General features: G+C 55.3%; 1 protein-coding gene across 1 annotated transcript; it reads left to right on the top strand.

The window, feature by feature from the left end:
* Nucleotides 1–6,356: 6,356 nt before the first annotated feature.
* On the top strand, nucleotides 6,357–7,323 carry LOC104992973 (olfactory receptor 287-like). The gene is given in 3 exon segments (XM_010846028.1): nucleotides 6,357–6,423; nucleotides 6,426–6,921; nucleotides 6,966–7,323. Coding segments are annotated over 3 exon segments (921 nt in total).
* The last annotated feature ends 11,906 nt before the right edge of the window (nucleotides 7,324–19,229 follow it).

The following is a 19,229-nucleotide window of genomic DNA, read 5'->3' as shown; positions in this document are numbered from 1 at the left end:
TATTTTTGACCCGGGAGTCCATGTCTTACATGACTTTACAAGGAGACACACACAGGACTTCACGTTTGCAATCAGACAAATTGGAAGCAGCCCCCACACCCGATGATGGGATCCAGGTGGAGGGCGCTTGCCTGGGCAGGGATGCAGACAGAGGCAAGTCACGAGCAGGGCCTGGAAGCATGTCCTAGGCGGTGTGAGCACATCGTGATAAAACAAAACATCCATGAAGAATGTCAGGCGAGTTCCTCACGAGACTATCTTAAGCAGTGACGTCTGGGGGTACAGTGGGACTTAGACTCTGTATATACTTCTTTGCAGTTAAAATTCCCTAAAAAGCATAAACTTATGTATCACTTTGAAAAATAAAACCAATGATCATACAGTAATGTGGAAACACGTAATAGCAATTATGATGCAGAATTATTTTTTGGATGACTGCTTAAAGATTTTCATTACAACTGCCTGTCACAAGTAAAACATGGCTGTCCTTTGTCTCCAACTGTTCCTTAAAATGCATTCAGACGGAGACGTTTCCAAATCGCTGACTTTGCAGACGACTGTCAGGTAAGGGGCGGCCTCCTGTCACTTTGGGCTGCAGAGCAGACTGTCCTGGGAGGCGGACTGTCTGGACAGGACAGCCACGGGGGCTGTGGGGCAGGTGGGCGTTCTGTGGTCAGCACAGAAGCGCACCCCCTCCCCGACAGCGTCCACATCGTCCTCCCGGAACCTGTGAGAGTGCTGCGGCACTCGGACGAGGGCAGCTGGAGCCGCAAGTCCCTGGACGGCCCGAGTGGGCTCTGTGTCATCACAGGGCCCTTAAAGGTGGAAGGGGGCTGGGGGAGACACGACCATAGGAGAGTGTCAGTGAGATGCTGACGGACTGGCTTTGGAAAGGAGGAGGGGCCACAAGCCCAGGAATGCAGCAGCCTTCAGGGAAGAGGTGAGGAAAGCACTCTCCCCCAGAGCCTCCAGAAGGAACCAGATATTCTGGTCCCTGGAATTTAGCCCAGAGAGACCTGCCTGGAACGTCTAAGGTGTAGAGCGTAAGAAAACAAATTTGTGTTGTTCTCGTCCACTTGCGGGTATACGTGTGCTAAGTCACTTCAGCGTGTCTGACTCTTTGCGACCCCATGGACTGTAGCCCTCCAGGCTCCTCTGTCCATGGGACTCTCCAGGCAAGAATACTGGCGTGGGTCGCCATGCCCTCCTGCAGGGCTCTTCCGGACCTGGGGATGGAGCGCACATCTCCTGCACCTCCCGCACGGGCAGGCGGTCTCTTTGCTGCTGCTCCGCCTCTAGACCACGCTCAGTGGCAGTTTTTTGCAGCAGCCACAGGAACCTCACGCATGACCTGATTTCTTCTTCCTCAGTTCAGGGTGCAGTGAGGGGTGGGGACATGTTGCGGGGGCACCTGGGAGCCAGCTTTGTGCTGCTTTTGGGTCTGGCAGTGGGTTGGGGCCCTTGGGCCCCTTCCTGGTCTTCCCAGGCTCCTCTATGGACCCTGATGCGTCCCCAGGATGTCCTGGGGTGTCTTCTTGGGGGTTCTGGTGCCCCCCGGGGGTACATCAGCCCAGAAGAGCTGCCACCTCCCTTCCCTGGTGAACTCGAGGCCACTCCTCCCCCCAGCTCCCTGCTCCAAGGCTCTCCCTGCCCCCCACTCCAGAGTTCCAACCAGACTGGCAGACCCCTCCCCCCACAAAAGCAGAGTGTCTGCACAAACTCCTCCTCTCTCGGCTCTTTACTAACCATGGCCACCCCCTCCACCCTCACTGGGTGAGAGGTCCAGACCCCAGACCGGGCTCTGACACCGTGAGAGACCCGCGTGTCTTCCGGTGCCCGCGTGGCGTCCGATTGTCATCACGTCAGCGACACAGCGGATGCGGTCAGGACAAGCCCTGACACCGTGAGAGGCCGCGTGTCTCCCGGTGCCCGCGTGGCGTCCGATTGCCGTCACGTCAGCGACGCAGCGGAACGCGGTCAGGACAAGCCCCATTCTAACCCTCAGTCAGCGCTCTCACTTTTCTTCTTCTAAACACGCTGCTGCAGGACATGCTTCATTATTACAGGCCACTAGGATGAGACACGCTCACGGGCCCTCAGCTTCTTCCGCACCGCCTCACATTCACTCCCAGTGCAGGGGCGGCTGGGCCAGACCAGGGCCCCATCATGGAGAAGGCGGCGCTGGTCACCAGACCACAGTGGGGGCCAGACCTGCAGAGGACCTGGGGGCACCCAGCCCAGCATCAGGGGCGGCCTTTCTGGAGATAATCCTGCTGGGCCTTGTCACCTCTTGAGTGGTCTTGTCAGTGGAGATTATGGATTTGAAGTACACTTCTTTATCATAAGGAAGTTATTCAGAAATATAGGCAAATACTTCTGGTCGACGTGTGTTTCCAAGGGCTTTAGTTACAATAAGAGGAATGGGAAGTCCGATCTTCGGACCTGGAGTAGTTGAGGGAAGAGAGGGCAGTGAGCTCGCGAAACGTGGGCCGTGTGTGGTGTAAGTTGTGACGCAGGAGGTGCATCTTATGTCGAATGTTTCATCACACAAACAGCGCGGGGACTTTTAGAGGCAATGGGGAATGTTTCACAGGTGGACGGCCATCTCCAGACTCATCAAGATGTGTCCGTCACACGTGTACGGCTGCTTTGTCTGTCAACCATATACCTCAATTTAAAAAAAGAAAAAAGAATGAGAATTCAGCAGTGTTTCTCTAACATGAGCCCTGAAAGTGGACGGGGGAAAACAAAAACACAAGGGTGGGCACGCATGACACACCTCATCTTCACACTCACCTGTGCTTTGAGAAGCCTTTCTTCTGCACCTTCCAAACTCCTCGAGTTGGGTAGGCTTGGGGAAAGTTTGGTTTATTGAAGCAAACGGAAAGTGGCCCTCTTGTTCTGTTAGACAAGGTGGCAGCCCTGCATGGTGCCAGTTGACGAGGCCACGCTCCCACCCGGGGAGCCTGCTGCCAGCTTTTAATGAGCTTCCAATTAGGGACAGACAGACATCTGTGTGACAGACACGGTGCTGCTGGAGTCCCCAGGGCGGATGACACTTGAGGCTGAGCATGGGTGGCTGAGGTCAGTGGTCCCATCAGAGCCCCTCTGGCTGCTGCCCACCTGCCAGGTGCCGACGGCAGGGGGGCATACTGGGGGTGGGAGCACACTGCCCCTGGAAGCGGTGTCCCCGCCTCTGGGGCTCAGGCCCCTGGTGACTAACAGCACACAGCCTGCCTGTGGCCGACCCCACACACCCCAGGTGCACCCCGCACGTGCTCACAGAGCCCCAGGGTGGGCTCTCCCGCCTGGTCCACGGCGGTTCCTCCTTCCAGCCACAGCTTCCTCCTGTGCTCGCTGGGCTGGGGTCCCTGCCTCGGGGAGCGTGAAGCAGTCTCCAGCTGGGGTCTTGTTGGAGCGGCTCTTCCTGGAAGGCTTGGGCACTGGTAGAGGTGGGCTGCCTGTGGGTTGCCTGTCAAACTGTGGGGTGTCCTCACCCATTTCCAGAGAGGAAACTGAGATACCGAGCATCTGCCAAGAGCACCAGGGTCTACTGTGCCCCTCAGGGTGCTGGCCCTGCAGCAGACACGGTGGGGCTCCAGGCAGGAAGCGGCTCCCGGGAGGACCCCAAGGGCAGGAGGCCCCTCAGGACGCTGGGTGCCACCGGGGACCACCCCCAGGCCCCCCCAGAGCCCCGCGGACCACTCCCAGGCCGCCCCAGCGCCCGGGGCCAGGATCTTGCTCCTGAGTAATTGGCAAGAAGGTCCTTGCAGGCCTGAGCCCCAGGGAGGCCAGAGGGAGGGCAGAAGCATCTGAGAGCGAGAGGGCTGCCTCTGGGCTTGGCTCTCCCTGCTGGTGGTGGCAGCCAGGGCGCCATGGAGGACACCCTTCTCACCCGGGTGCCTCCGCTTCCTGGGCCGTGTGCCAGAGTACCAGCGGCCCTGCTGATGCCCAGCGGGGTGCAGGGGAGATGCTGCCCTGGAAGAGCTGGGGCGGCAGGTGCCTGCGGCTGCGATGAGTCGAGTCCGGCAGCCTGAGGAGCTGGGGCTGGCAGGGGCGCCTCTGCTTCCTTCCCCCAAGGCTGAGCCAGTGCTGGCCACCCTGAGTGACCAGAGTCAGGGGTGTGAGCGTCCAGTGTGGGTGGCGGGCCAGGGCACCTTCCCTAGCACCTGAGATCCCCTTCTGGCCACTGCCGTGAGCCTGCTGGGGCAGCATGAACGCTTTGGCTGCTCCCTGGGCCCATCCCTCTGGCCACATCCACAGAGGCAGGTGGCTCAGCCAACAGGGGGTCTTCAGCCAGCAAGAGGCAGCCCCCACGGGCATGGCCCCACCTGGAAAGTTCTCGGGGGCCCATGCTCAGCCTTCTGGTCTCCAGGTGGCTTCAGGGGGATGTGTCCTGGAGCCTGCTCAGACCCCAGGTGAGTGACCCCTCATCATGCCATGTCCCCATGAGCTGATCTGCAGGGAGACGCCCCCCTTCCCCATGGTGGGCTCATAGTGCGGCCCCCATTTAGTCCCCCTCCCCCGTGGTGGACTCAGAGTGAGACTCTCATTTAGTCCCACCTTCTCAGCTTCAGGAGACCCTTGAAACGAGGCGGACTCTGAAGGCTCTGGGTGTCCTCACCGTGTGCACGCACACTCCCAGGCACACACACACACGCACGTGCGCATGTGCACACACGGGAGAGCAGCCCTGTGTCTTCACCTCCAGGGCACAGCAGTAGCCACCCACAAGTCATGGGACATTCAGAAATTCAGGCTGGAGGATTCTTAGAGCTCCAGGCAGGGCAGGCTTGCCAATTCTGTGCAGTTCTGTGCTCCCTGCGGGTTGCGGGGCCTGGGCTTGTGAGCAGTGCAGGGGGTACAGGCCCCGCTGCAGCCCACAGGGGTCTGTGCCCACCCAGGGGTCCAGCAGACAGCCGCAAGGAGCACTCTGGCCCCCAGGAGTTGGCGTCTGGGATGGGGTCGCTGTCTTGCCAGGACATGGCCCAAGGGGTCCCCTCCTGGGACCTGGTGGGTGTGCCGGCCTCGTCCACACAGATGCAGAGCCTCTGAGGTTTGCTTTTGTCTGGACACCACCACAGGGCTCTAGGGCATATCTCTGGATGTGTCTGGAATGTGGGCCATCTTGCTGGTCTCTGGTTAAGGTCAGCTGCCCTGGCTTCACTGTGGGGCTGGGAGCGGGTCACAGCCAAGCGTGTCAGGGCTGTGGCACAGGGTTTCTTGCTCTCAGATCCCAGAACAGAGGCAGTGAGCGCCTTCCTGCCCAGGTCACCAGTGACAGTAGACAGAGAGCAGGGAGCCAGAACCTGCTATTTATAAGGTGGCTGGGGTGGACGCCCTTTCCCTGCTCAACTCCAAGGGGTTATTTAAAGGTTATTAAAAGGGGACTTGGGCAGGACTCCTAGACCGGTTCCTGATCTATGCCCAGACTCTGGTGTGAGCAGGGCAGTCACTGTGAAACACCAAGGGACCCCAAGTCCATCAGGAACGGGACAACTGCTCCAGTAGCAGAAAGCTGGTCCAGGACCAGGCTTCTGAGAGTACGCGGTGCCCACGTGTGTGCGGGGCAAGTGTGTGACGCGCAGGGGCAAGGACGGTGGGCACCACCTCGGGAGCCCCGTGCCCAGTGGTCCAGCACGTGGACGCGTAGACCTCAACCTGCCCCGCCCTGCCTGCCGTGCAGTGGCCGCCGGTTCTGGACTCTGGGCTCTTGTCGGTGGGGTCGAAGCCCACGAGGGGTTCCGAGAAGCGGTGGGCAGCACCGAGGGACTGAGAGCTTCTCCAGTGGGTCTCCTGCCCCACCCAGCGACCTCGGCTGCAGCCAGAGCAGCGCTGGTGGCAGCCATCTGCCTCCTGGCTTTCCCCCTCTGGCGGGTAGAGCAGCTCCCCCGGGGTGCCTCTGAGGTGGTCATCCTCGGGGAACCGGGGCGGTTTCATGGCACATCGCGATAGGAATGCTTTACTAGGAATAATCCGCTTTGTTGGATAAAAATGTCCCAAATTGGGCCATACGTAATTTCATTTGTGAAAAGCTCTAGAATAAGGAAATGCCCCCCACCCCCACGAGGAGTCTAGAATAAGGACAGCCCCAAGGAAGGGATCTAGACCAGGATCCTCCTCGGCCAGCAGGTGACAAACGGCCGGACCCGAGTCCACGCAGCGCTCTGGGCCGCTCCGCTGCAGCGGGTGCTTCCCGTCCACTGTCCCAGGCCGGTCTGGGGCCCTGGGGTTAGAGGACAACGTGAGGAGAGCCAGAGAGCGGGGAGGGGGCCTCTTCTCCAAAGCCCCCCGGAGGGCTTCTGGCTGCCGGTCCCTCTTGCTGGCCTCACGGGGCCTGTGTCCTGATGGGTGTCATGGCCTGGGGCCGCAGCCAGAACCTGTCCGCTGGGGGCCCGTTCATCTTGCTGGGCTTCCCGGGGCCCGGGGCCTCCACGTGGAGCTCTTCCTGCTCACGTACGTGCTCACGGTGGCCGGGAACCTGGCCATCCTCTCGCTGGTCGGGGCACACCGGCGCCTGCAGACGCCCATGTACTTTTTCCTCTGCAACCTCTCCTTCCTGGAGATCTGGTTCACCACGGCCTGCATGCCCAAGACGCTGGCCGTCTTTACCTCACGCAGCGGAGCCATCTCCTCAGGCTGCGCTGTGCAGATGCACTTCGTCTTCTCTCTGGGCTGCACCGAGGACTTCCTGCTGGCCGCCATGGCCTACGACTGCTACCTAGCCGTCTGCCTGCCGCTGCGCTACGGCAGCTTCATGACGCCCGGGTTCTCTGGCCACCTGGCCCTGGGCTCCTGGCTCTGCGGCTTCTCGGCCATCATCGTGCCCACGGCCCTCATCAGCCGCCTTTTCTTCTGTGGCTCACGGGTCCTCAACCACTTCTGGGACATCCCGCCCTGGATCGTGCTGCCTTCTGCGTCATCCTGGGCTTTCGCGTCATCACGCTGGTCTACGACGTCACCACGCTGGGCGTCATCACGCTGGTCTGTCGCGTCATCACGCTGGTCTGTCATGTCATCACGCTGGGCGTCATCACGCTGGTCTCCTACGCCCACATCGTGGTCGCCGTCGTCAGGACGCCCTCGCTGCAGGGCCGGCCCCGGGCCTTCTCCGCCTGCTCCTCCCACCTCGCGGTGGTCCTCATCTGGTATGGCCCAACTGTCATCCTGCACGTGAGGACCTTGGTGGAGAGCTCGCTGGACCTGACCAAGGCTGTCGCCGTGCTCAGCACCACCGTCACCCCGGTGCTGAACCCCTTCATCTACACCTTGAGGAACGAGGATGTCAAGGAGGCTCTGCGGAAGGGGGTGTGGCGGACATGAGGCCCTGGGGCCTCTCTGCCCTGGAAATGGCACCCCGATCTCACCGTGTGTAGGGCCCTTGGGCAGGCCAGGGAGGCAGCGCCCACCCCGGCCTCAGGAGCTCCTCTGGGGCTTGAGCCCCTGCTTGGTCTGGGCCTTGGGGCTGACGGCCCTTGTCAGGAAGGAGCAGGCCGTCTCGCACTTTGGATTTCTCTCTGCTGCTAATGCCTGCACCCGGTGAGCTGTCCCTCAGTGGAGGCTGGGGAGGTTGTCCAGGAAGGGGAGAACCCAGAGAAACAGGGTGCAAATCTCTGCGGAAGCCTGGCAGCCTGTAGGGGCTGTTTGGGTCAGTGTGCGGGTGTGCCTCACTTTGGGGAGCCTCAGAGCGCACCACCAGGTCTCACACCCTCCTGGGGGCCAGGTGGTGGAAACTGCGGGCCTCAGACGGAGGGGGCTTGGTGAGGCCTCTGAGTGGATAAGCTGCACAAGATCCTCGGGGGCCCAGAGGCTCAGTGAGGGGCCTGGTCTGGCCTGGCAGCTCATCAGGATGTATCCTGGGAGCATGCGTGGAATTAAAGCTGACTCTGAAGCTGGGAGTCTGGATGCAACTGTCTGTCAGCGTGACTTATGCAGGTCATGTGGCCACTCTGAACCTCTGTGTCTTCATCACTATGTGGGGATTGTGAGAGTGTGATCCCACGGAGCCCTTTGAGTACTAAAGGAGTTGGTGTGTCTCCAGTGCTGAAAATAGGGCCTGACAGGGAGGCTATTGTTTCTTTTCATTCAGGCAGCGTGATGGACTGGGCTCCCCAGGTGGCTCTAGCGGTAAAGGACCTGGCTGGCAATGTGGGAGACGTAAGAGACGCGGGTTAGATCCCTGGGTTGGGAAGATCCCCTGCAGAAGAAAATGGCAACCCACTCCAGTATTCATGCCTGGGAAATCCTATGGGCAGAGGAGCCTGGTGGGCTGCAGCCCATGGGGTCACAGAGTTGGACACAACTGAAGTGACAACACACACTCACACACACACACTCTCACACACTCAAACTCACACACAGACACACACACACTCTCTCACACACACACACTTACACACACACTCACACACACACACACATGATGCACTGGTGCCCTCCACCAGTGTCCACCCTGGTCATCCAGCCTCAGGGCCCCCGAGAGGGCTGGATTCCTGCCAGTTGGGTGGAGAGTGAGGGAGCCCCAGCCCTGAGCTGCCCAGGGCCAAGGGCTGCACATCTGTCCCTCAGGGATGGGCATGGGCCCAGGGCCACTGTGCAGGGCACCCCAGGCCTGCCTGGTGCTGCTGGTGTGCTCGGGGGCCTCTGGGGGTGCTGGAGCCCCCGCAGCTGGAGCGCACCGGGCCTGGGCTTTCTGGTGGGTCTTCTGACCCCTCAGCCTCCGCTGGAGCATGACCTCTGGAGCTCATTGAAGACCCTCCACCCACTTAAAACTGCTCCTGGCCACCCACCTCACCTGAGGGTGCTGATCGGTGCCCCTGCCCCTCTTTACTTGTTCACCATCTGGTCTCCCCCTAGAAGGAAGTGTAGGTGGTGGGGGGGAGGGCTCCGATGGCTTCTCCTTGCTGTGACCCAGGCCCACAGCAGGAGGGTCCCTGCAGGAGTGGGTGGCGTCTGCCCAGCTGAAGAACCTCTCTCACTGCAGAAGAGAAGTCAGGGTTCCTGGAGGCCCCTTCCCCGGAGGCCAGAGCAGAAGGACACATTTGTCTGTCATCTGTGGGTAATGATGCTTCTGTAGTCTTTGTGCTTTGTGAAGTTATTTTACAAATAATGAATTAAAGTGTGCTGCGATTCATGGGGTTGCAAAGAGTCAGACACGACTGAGCGACTGAACTGTAATGTAATCGGTTCCCATGTTTGTTAAGCTGATGGGATAAGTTCGGAACACCCCAAGTTAGATTGGCACCCTTCCCTGCGAGATCCGTTCTGCTCCCGCCCTCCTCGTCTCCAGCCCACAGCCCCGCCCTCTGCCCCATCTCTGCCCTTTGGCCCTCATTCTCAGCCAGTCGTGGAGGATTTCTGTGCTCAGGGCCGTGGGCTCCGGCCCTCCTGGTGCAGGTCAGGACGTGGACTGCTGCCTCTATCTTCCCGCCTGGGGGAAGGCAGAGGTCCTTGCCTATGAAGGCCCGATCTGAGCCAGCCTCCAGATGCTCCCAGGCCCTGAGGCCGTTCCTGGGCAGAGGAGGGGAGGGGCCAGGCGAAGCCCTTGGCTGCTTTTGTCCCAAGGGCCGTGAGTCCCTGGGGAGGACTGCGCGTCATGGAGGCGCCGTCCTAGGCGCCTTCTCAGGTTTGGGAATTAGGTGGTATTTGAAAGCCTAAAGGCATGCTGAGAGCCACGCCTTTGCTGTCACAAAGTCTGGAAGTGGGAGACACTTTAGAGATTCCCCTCCCTGGGGAGTGTGGTCTGGGGACCAGGGAGCGGGGCCCTGGGCTGGCCTCTCTGGGAACTGCCTCCCTCCCCAGCCCCTCCTGCCTGCATGTGGGGTGGTGGTCACACCACATTGGCAATGTTTTGGATTTTAGACATTCTGCTGAGTGTTTAGTGGTATCTCCCGGTTGCTTTAATCGATAGTCCTTAATAAGCATCTTTTCACATGCTTATTTGCCTTCTACATAACATCTTTGGTGGGGTGTCATTCAGATCTCTTGCACATTTTTTTTTTCTCTTTTTTTTTTTTCTTGCACATTTTAAAACTGAGTTGTTTTCTTATTGTTGAAGTTTGTATATTTTGGATACAAGCCCTTCGTCAGATATCTTTTGAAAACATTTTCTAGCCTGTAGCTTGTCTTTTTCCCTCTCTTGGCTGTGTATTTTGCAGGGAAGAAATATTTATTTTTCATAATGTTTGACGTATCAATTTTTTATTTCATGGCTTTATTTCATGGCTTGATGTATCTTAGAAAGTTACCACCAAACCCAAGGTCACCTTGATTTTCTCTTGTTACCATCTGGAAGTTTCATAGTTTTGCATTTTAAATTTAGTTCTGAGATCTATTCTGAATTAACTTTTTGGTTGAAATGTGTAAAGCCACTGTCTAGATTCTTTCCTTTTTTTCCTTTTTGTATGTGGATTCCCTATTGTTCCAGGGCCGTTTGTGAAGAGACTGTCTTTACTTCACTGTATTTCCTTTGCCCCTGCGTCAAAGAGCAGGTGACTACATTCGTGTGGGTCTGCTTCTAGGCTCTGTATTTCTGTTCCATCGATCTACTTGTCTCCTCTTTACCAAAATCCACACCGTCTTGATTTCCGAAGCCTTATAACACACCCTGAAGTTGGCTAGTGTCAATCCTCCCCCTTTGCTGCCTTTGCTGTGGTGATGCTGAACCGCAGAACCAGTTTGTTGATATCTACAAATTAACTTGCTAGAGTTCTGATTAGAACTACACAGAATTTATAAATAAGACTGAGAAGAACTGGCATCTTAACAACTTGAGTCTTTCTATCCATGAACATAGACTATCTCTCCATTTATTTCGATTTTCTTTGATTTTATTCATCAGAGTTTTCTAGTTTCCTCTCATATAGGTCTTGTACACATCATGTTAGATTTATACCTGAGTATTTCAGTTTTTCATGTTTATGTAAATAGTATTGTTTTCAGTTTCACATTCTGATTGCTTATTGCTGTTATATAGGCATATATAAAAACAATGGATATTATATATTAACCTTGTATCCTGCAACCTTGCTGTAATTATTAGTTACATACATCTTTAAAATTGCTTTTCTAAATTTTATTTGGAAAAGAATTTTGTTTCTTTCTTTTCAGTTGATATCCTTTTATTTCCTTTTCTTGTCTTATTACACTAGCTGGGACTTCCCGTACGACACTGATTAGAATTGCTGAGGTGGCACATTTTTGCCTTTTTCCAGTCTCAGGGTGGAGGGTATTTAGGTTTCACAGTAAAATATGACTTTTTTTTGCAGATGTTGTTTATCAAGTTGAGGAGGTTCTCTTCCATTCCTAGTTTGCTGAGCATTTGTAGAACAAAATTTGAATGGTTATTGGATTTTGTCAAATGCTCTTTTTTTCCATCTAGTGGTATAATCAGATGATTTTTCATCTTTAGACTTTATATGATAGATTACATTAGTTGATTTTCAGATGTCCAACCTAGAATAAATTTCACTTGATTGTGGTATATAATTTTTTAAAAGGCATTGTTGGGTTTGATTTGCTAATATTTTGTTTATGATATTTGCATCTATGATCATGAGGGAGACTGATATACAGTTTTGCTTTCTCGTGACGTCTTTGTCTGGTTTTGGTGTTAGGGTGATGCTGGCCTTGTAGACTGAGGTAAGAAGCAACAGGGACATGATGAGATGGTGGCTGCAAAGGTGGGGAGGAGACCTGAGGGTGGTGACACCCAGATATGGGGTGAGGAGCGGAGGGTGGGACACTCTCTGGTTGCTGTCTAGGGGATGGTGGAGCCTCGAGTATCTCCTCACCTTGGCCACATCAGGACACACTCGTACCATGATGCAGCTGACTGCAGTCTGGCCCCACTCTTGGGAGCATCCTTCCCTCTTCTACTGACACCACGTTCTTTCTTAAACCTCAGTTCTTGGCTTTCCTCCTCCACCCTGTGCTCCCAGGGGCCCCACATCCATTCTTGGGGCAACTGAAGCCCCTGCAGAGCCACAGGGTCAGTCATGCTCATGACCTGCCCACTGCCTCCCCAGTGGATAGCCTGTGACTGAAGGACTCCACTGGCCTTTGAGGCACACCTTCGTCCTAAAATGGGCTTCCCTGGTTTCTTAAACAGTAAAGAATCTGCCTGCAATTCAGGAGACCAGGGTTTGATCCCTGGGTTGGAAAGATCCCCTGCAGAAGGGAATAGCAACCCACTCCAGTATTCTTGTCTGGAGAATTCCGTGGACAGAGGGGCCTGGCAGGCTACAGTCCATGGGGTCACAGAGAGCTGGACACGCCTGCCTGACACTCTCTCCTGAGTGCAGGTCGGTGCCCCAGGTCTTCACTTGGGCTCTGTGGCTTTTGTGGACGTGGCTGTGTCTGGCCTTGGTTTCTGTTTGGACCATCTGGTCTGAGGGTGTCTCTGAGACTGTGAATAGGGCCCTCCATCCCCTTAGCTGTGTTGGGTGACTCCTGACTCTATCCTAGGTCACCTATGGGATGGGAAGCAACACACAGGGTCTTCCTGGCAAGTGTCAATTTCCCCAGACTGTGAGTCTCTTGAGGGCAGGAGTCAGTGGCATTCATCCATGTCCCACACTCAGCACTGTCGTCCACCCCCCACGGGCCCAGTCATCCACCCGTCCATCCATCCGTCCACCTGTCCACTCTTTATCGTCCATCCATCCATGCATCCACTGTTCTGTGTGTCCACCCATCCACCATTCACCCATCCATCCATCCATCCATCCTTCCACTAATGTATCTGTCCATCCATCTACCATCCATCCATCCATCCACTAATCTGTCTCTTCGTCCATCTACCATTTATCCATCCCTCCATCCATCCTCTAATCTATCTGTCCATCCATCTACCGTCCATCCATCCATCCACCATCCACTGTTCATCCATCTGTCCATCCGTCCACCCAGGCATTCATTCCCTCCTCCTCTTCTTTCTATTTATTTCCCATGCCTTACCCTCTCCCCTTTCCCCTCCACACAGGGCAGGAGTATTTCCAGAATGTGTGAGGAACAGCAGTAGCTGTGAAGTCTCTGTCTGAAACGAGGTGACTCAGGGGTCCAGCAGGAGGAGGTGAAGTCAGAGGGGACTCAGGTTATGTGGGATCTTGCAGGCTGTGATGAGGCCTTAGCTGTGCTCTGACTGGGCTGGGAGACTTTGGTGGCTTCCAAAGTGAGTGGAGGGGTGATGCGATCTATCTGTGCTGGTAAGGCTCCCTCTGGCAGCTACACTGAGAAGACACTTGAATGGCGGCAGCCGTGGTGAAAATTCAAATAAGCAGCAATGATGATGGGGCAGGATAGCAGTGACGGGGGAGAAGCCGCAGGGCCCCGAATGCTCCGAAAGTAGACCCGCCGGGACTGCTGCTGGCTGACGGTGGGATATGAGACAGAACCAAGAGCCAAGGGTGATGTGGATTCTGAGCAGCTAGAGGGATGGACTCCATTTATAGAGGAGGAGACAGCTGGGGATAGAGCAGGTTTGGGGCATTTCAGGAGTTCCATGCCGTCATAGCTCAGTCGCTAAAGAATCTGCCTGCAATGCAGGAGACCCAGGTTTGATTCCTGGGTCAGGAAGATCCCCTGGAGAAGGAAATGGCTATCCACTCCAGTATTCTTGCCTAGAGAATCCCATGGACAGAGGAGCCTGGTGGGCTGCAGTCTATGGGGTCACAAGAGTCAGACACGACTGAGCACACACATGGACACATCAGGTCCATGAGGTCAGCAGATGTCCGAATAATCCAAGTGGAGATGGTGATGGAGCAGCTGGACACGGTTCTGGTCTTCAGGGGCATTGGAGAATGTCACAGAGAAAACCACAGGACTGAGACCCCACAGAAGGGTACGGAGGAGAGAGACCTTGGATGAGTGGCCTGGGCCCCTGATGCTAAGAGGTTGGGACTGTGAGGCAATAGCAGCTTGGGAGGGGTGGTCCCAGGGAGGGGTTGGACAGGGCTGAGAGGGGAGGTGCTCCCTGCAACAGCTCTGCCTCTGCTCAGCCTGGCTGAGGTGGCGGGGCTCACATGGCTGAGACAGAGTGGTTTGGTGAGGTGCTGGGGCTGGGGCTTGTGAGAAGGAGAGTGGGAGTCCCTGCACCAGGCTGAGAGAGATGTGTGAGAGTTCTGGACAATTGCAGTAATTCCCCCAGGGCCTAGGAAAAACCTACAGACATGGAATTCCTGTGCCCACCCTCAGAGGGACTTGGAATGAGCAGCTTCAAGCGCACACACTTGAACTCAGCTGCAGCTTTCTCCCAGGTAGGTACTGGCCAGGACACGTCTGCTGAGCCAGGAGACACCTGCTGGGGGACACCTGCTGGGCCGGGAGGTGCCAGCTCCTTGCTGGCAGCAGGCCCTGACGGTGTCTGGGTTTTTGCCTGTGTTGGGTTTTCAGGCCTTGTTTCCCATCTTCCTGCAGACAGACGTGTGTCCAGGGTGTCTGGCCCCACAGGCTTCTCTGGGCAGCAGGTGTCCTGCTCAAGGGCCAAGAGCTGAGGGCAGGCTGTCCCTGCCCATCTCAGCAGCCTGTACAGTGGAGTCTGGGGCGGCTGCTCATCAGTTGCCTCTTCCCTGACCTGCTGCACCCGAGGGAATGTCTGCTGAGTTCTGTTTCTGAGAAAAGTTTGTGTTCCTCAGGCAGCTGGGGAATCCTTCAGAATCCCCTTGGTGCCCAATCAACTCACAGTTGATGAGCATTCTGGTCTAGAATAATGGGAGAAGTTTTTGGAGCTATGCGCTGAGGGGCTGCCTGCCCTGGGGCATCATTAAAAAGAAGGCAGGTGAAGGCCCAAGGTCAGCAGGTGGGGGGTGTTCTGGCTCATTAGGCCCGGGCGACATGCCAGGATGTCACGCTGAGGACGGTGAGGACCTTCCCAATTAACAATGACATCGCATCCTTCTGGGGTTCAGCTCGGAGGAGACAATTAATTTTAAACAAGCAATTTCTCCCAGGCAGGCGATGCCCCTCCTGAGAGCAGGGGGTGTCTGCTGGGAGGCAGGGCCATGGGAGGGGAAGGTAAGTGAGACCTAGACCGTTTCCTCCTCCCACTTCCCAGGCCACAGGGCTGGGGCGTGGAGAGTGTCCAGGCCTTGGCGGCCGCCTGCTCTCCCAGTCCCCGTGGAGTCTCCCTGTGGAGTCCTTCTGGCGGGTCTGCTGGCGGCCCCGGGGGACACCCGGGAGGAAGACCAGCCGGCCTCAGTGTGTGCAGGTCACCCTTCTTCCGCCTGTATACACCGGACCGAGAACCTGATGGGGCTGGAGCCCCCGATCCCAGCGCCTCCTTCCCCTGGGGGTCCCCAAGGGCAGCCACAATCTCAACCACCTAGCAGATTCATTTTGCCTTTTTTTTTTCATTTTTATATAAGTGGGATCACACAGAATGTGGTCTTTTGTGCCGTTTTCGCTTGATGTCACGTGTGTGTGGCTGTTGTTCGCTAGTCCTCACTGCTGGTTGTCCTCCACCGCACAGACCACGGTTCACCTGCTCCGTCGTTGAGGTTGTCTCTGTCTTTAGGTTATTATAAAGTATGTTGCTTTGATAATGTCTTTGGGGAGAACACTCGTGCAGTTCTGTTGGGTGTATATGCAGGACTGAAGCTGCTGGGTCCCAGGTCAGTGTGTGTCCGCCTTTACAGATCACTGTCTTCCCCGGCGAGTGCTGCACTTTCCAGTCCCTTCAGGGCTGCAGTCGTGTCCCGCATCCTCGCTGACACGTAGTACCGTCTGTCTTCATTTTGACCATCGTGGAGTGTGTGTATCATACTGTGCTTATTTAACTTATACGCTGAGTACATTATGAGAAACGCTGGGCTGGAAGAAGCGCAAGCTGGAATCAAGATTGCCAGGAGAAAATCAATAACTTCAGATATGCAGGTGACACCACCCTTATGGCAGAAAGTGAAGAGGAACTCAAAAGCCTCTTGATCAAAGTGAAAGAGGAGAGTGAAAAAGTTGGCTTAAAGCTCAACATTCAGAAAACGAAGATCATGGCATCTGGTCCCATCACTTCATGGCAAATAGATGGGAAAACGGTGGAAACAGTGTCAGACTTTATTTTTGGGGGCTCCAAAATCACTGCAGATGGTGATTGCAGCCCTGAAATTAAAAGGTGCTTACTCCTTGGAAGGAAAGTTATGACCAACCTAGATAGCATATTCAAAAGCAGAGACATTACTTTGCCAACAAAGGTTCCTCTAGTCAAGGCTATGGTTTTTCCTGTGGTCATGTATGCGATATGAGAGTTGGACTGTGAAGAAGGCTGAGTGCTGAAGAATCGATGCTTTTGAACTGTGGTGTTGGAGAAGACTCTTGAGAGTCCCTTGGACTGCAAGGAGATCCAACCAGTCCATTCTGAAGGAGATCAGCCCTGGGATTTCTTTGGAAGGAATGATGATAAAGCTGAAACTCCAGTCCTTTGGCCACCTCATGGGAAGAGTTGACTCATTGGAAAAGAGTTTGATGCTGGGAGGGATTGGGGGCAAGAGGAGAAGGGGACGAAAGAGGATGAGATGGCTGGATGGCATCACTGACTCGATGGACATGAGTCTGAGTGAACTCCGGGAGTTGGTGATTGACAGGGAGGCCTGGCGTGCTGCGATTCATGGTGTCGCAAAAAGTCGGACACGACTAAGCAACTGAACTGAACTGAACTGATGACTAAGGAAGTGGGTCTGTCTTCTTGCTTGTTTGCCATTAGGATATAAGTCAGACCTCCCTTGATCTTGGGTTCAGGAGAGCAGAATGCAGCTTTCTGTTCATTCCAGTGGCCCAAAGGATGGAACTGGGGTGGTCCTGCTGATGTTCAGCATTGACCTGGTCTGAGGGTCGCCTTGGAGACCGTGGACCAGCCATGTCCTCAATGTGCGCCCCAGCCTCTCCATCTGAAATGCATGTGCTTGGCTAACAAGCTCGCTTCAAAACAGATGAGTCTGTGCGGCCATAGTGTTGCCGTGAGCAGGTGATGGCTTACGCAGTCACTGCTCGCGGGACCACCTGAGGCAACACCGCCGTTGCCAGGAGCTGGGGCGGGGTCTTGCTCCGCCTCCCACACAGCCCCGTGACCCTGAGCTCAGTCCCGATGTGGGCGTGACCAGGCCGCCCCGCAGCACAGTGCGCTTGGCGTGCTGACGTCTTGCAGGATGAAGCAGGGGTAGAGCCTCTGCAGAGGAGGCTCGCGGCTGCATCACGAGCACAGCACCGAGCCCAGTCTGAGCCTCTGTCCACCGCTTCCTCGCTCGGGAATGAGAGGACGCGGTCCCGCCACGGGGAGGCAGCCGGGCGGAAAGGGGCAGAGCAACGGGTAGACACGTGTTGTTTTTTCCTTTTTAAAAATTAGTTAATTTTTAATTCAAGTATAGTTGATTCACACTTCAGGTGGACAATAAAGGGGCTCAGTTATACGTGCGTGTGTGTGTGCGCGCGCGTGTGTGTGCGTGTGTGTGTGCGCACACGCGCGCTCTTCCTCAGGTGCTTCCCATCACAGGTCATCACGAGACATCAGACGTGGTTCCCTGCCACACAGCAGGCCCACCTTGTTTGTTTCATTTATAGAAGGAGTGTATGTTACCCCAAACTTCACTTATCTCTCAGCCCTGCTTCCCCTCCGTGTCTGTGGGGCTGTTTCTGTTTTATAAATACATTCTTTGTTATCATGTTTTAGACTCCACATGTAGGTTACATCATGTGATACCGTCTGTCTCTGTGTGACTTACCTCACTTAGTGTGATGGTCCCCGGGGCCATCCATGTTGCTGCAAATGGCGTTCTTCCATCTTTGTGGCCAAGCAGTATCCACTGTGTGCATGAGCCACGTCGTCCTTACCCAGTCTCGTCAGTGGACCTTTGGGTTGTCTCGGTGTCTCGGCTACTGTGAAGAGTGCTGGTGTGGACACTGGGGTGCATGTATCTGTTTTTGTTTTGGATATGTACTGAGGAGTGGAGTTTCTGGATCACATGGTAGTTTTATTTTTAATTTTTTGAGGAAATGCAATACTTTTTCCCAGTGGATGTCATTTAGCAGAATATTTCTGTAGGTTGTCTTTCCATTTACTTGATGGTTTTCTTTGCTGTGCATTCAATAGACTATTATTCATCCTTAAAAAAGAACTAAATCCTGCTGTATGTGACAACACGGATGAACCTGGAGGACATCGTGCTCAGTGAAATAAGCTGGACGCAGAGGACAGATGGTGCCTGGTTGCGCTCACGTGAGGCGTCAGCAGGAGGCTAACTCACAGCAGCAGAGCAGAGTGGAGGTGCCAGGAGCTGGGGAGCGAAGAGGCGTCTGTGTCAACGGCTGTAAAGTTCTGTTGTGCAAGTGAGTGATGTTGGAGCCCTGCGTACACACCGTGCTCATGGTCAGCAACACTGCACCTGCCTTTTCAAGAAGGGGAGAACGAGGGGAGAACTTATACAGATAAGTTAATATCCAAATTTATATAAAAAGGCATGTTGTTGTTGTTCAAAAAAAAAAAAAAAAGAAGGGGAGAACGAGGTGGTGATGTGGCCTGGGCTGGCCCCTGCTCCCAAACCGCACGCTTCCTGAGGGAGGGCAGGAACCTCCCCGCGCCCCGCGCACCCAGGGCCAGGTCCCCGGCCAGGTCCTGGGCGAGTGCACCTGGCTCTGTCCTAGGCACGCCGTGCTAGGTGCTGACACGGGAGTGGGAGACACAGCCCCTGTCCACCTGAAGCGTGCAGTGCGGGCATTTCTCAGGAGTTGCTCCACAGTCACAAGTAAAACCTGGGCTCAGTTGCCAGTATTACAAGAAACTCTCTTTAAAGACAATGTTTTAAAGCAAAACATTATACCTTGCACTGACATGGAATTTCTTCCTGATAACACTGGTTTCATTATTATCAGTAAACAAGGTTTACTTTTGTTAGAATTCACCTTACAGTCCCTTCTTCTGTAATTTGAATAAAGATCCTTTTAAAAGCACATTTTACAAGGTAAGAGTGGAGGGGTAGGGTGCGCCGTCGGCCAGCGCCGTCTGGGCGGAGGAGCTGCGGGCTGCCCAGCGCCTGGCTCCTCTCCAGCTCATCTTTGCTGATGTTGGGAGGACGACGGGAGGCCCTGAGAGCAGCGACGGGGGCTGTCCCAGCCTCAGCCACGCAGAGCGACGGAAGCTTTCTGGGCCAACCTGCTGCCGTCTGAGGGGCTCGTGTGGGGGCCTCCTGGAGCAGCCGGGAGGGAGATGGGCCTCAGCCCCACGGTCGAGCAGAGACGAGCTC

Source organism: Bison bison, unplaced genomic scaffold, assembly GCF_000754665.1.
Source record: "Bison bison bison isolate TAMUID 2011002044 unplaced genomic scaffold, Bison_UMD1.0 scf7180017848827, whole genome shotgun sequence".
In the NCBI taxonomy this organism is placed as follows: Eukaryota; Metazoa; Chordata; class Mammalia; order Artiodactyla; family Bovidae; genus Bison; species Bison bison.
The sequence above is the reverse complement of the archived record's forward strand: the minus strand, read 5'-3'. Positions and strand labels throughout refer to the sequence as shown.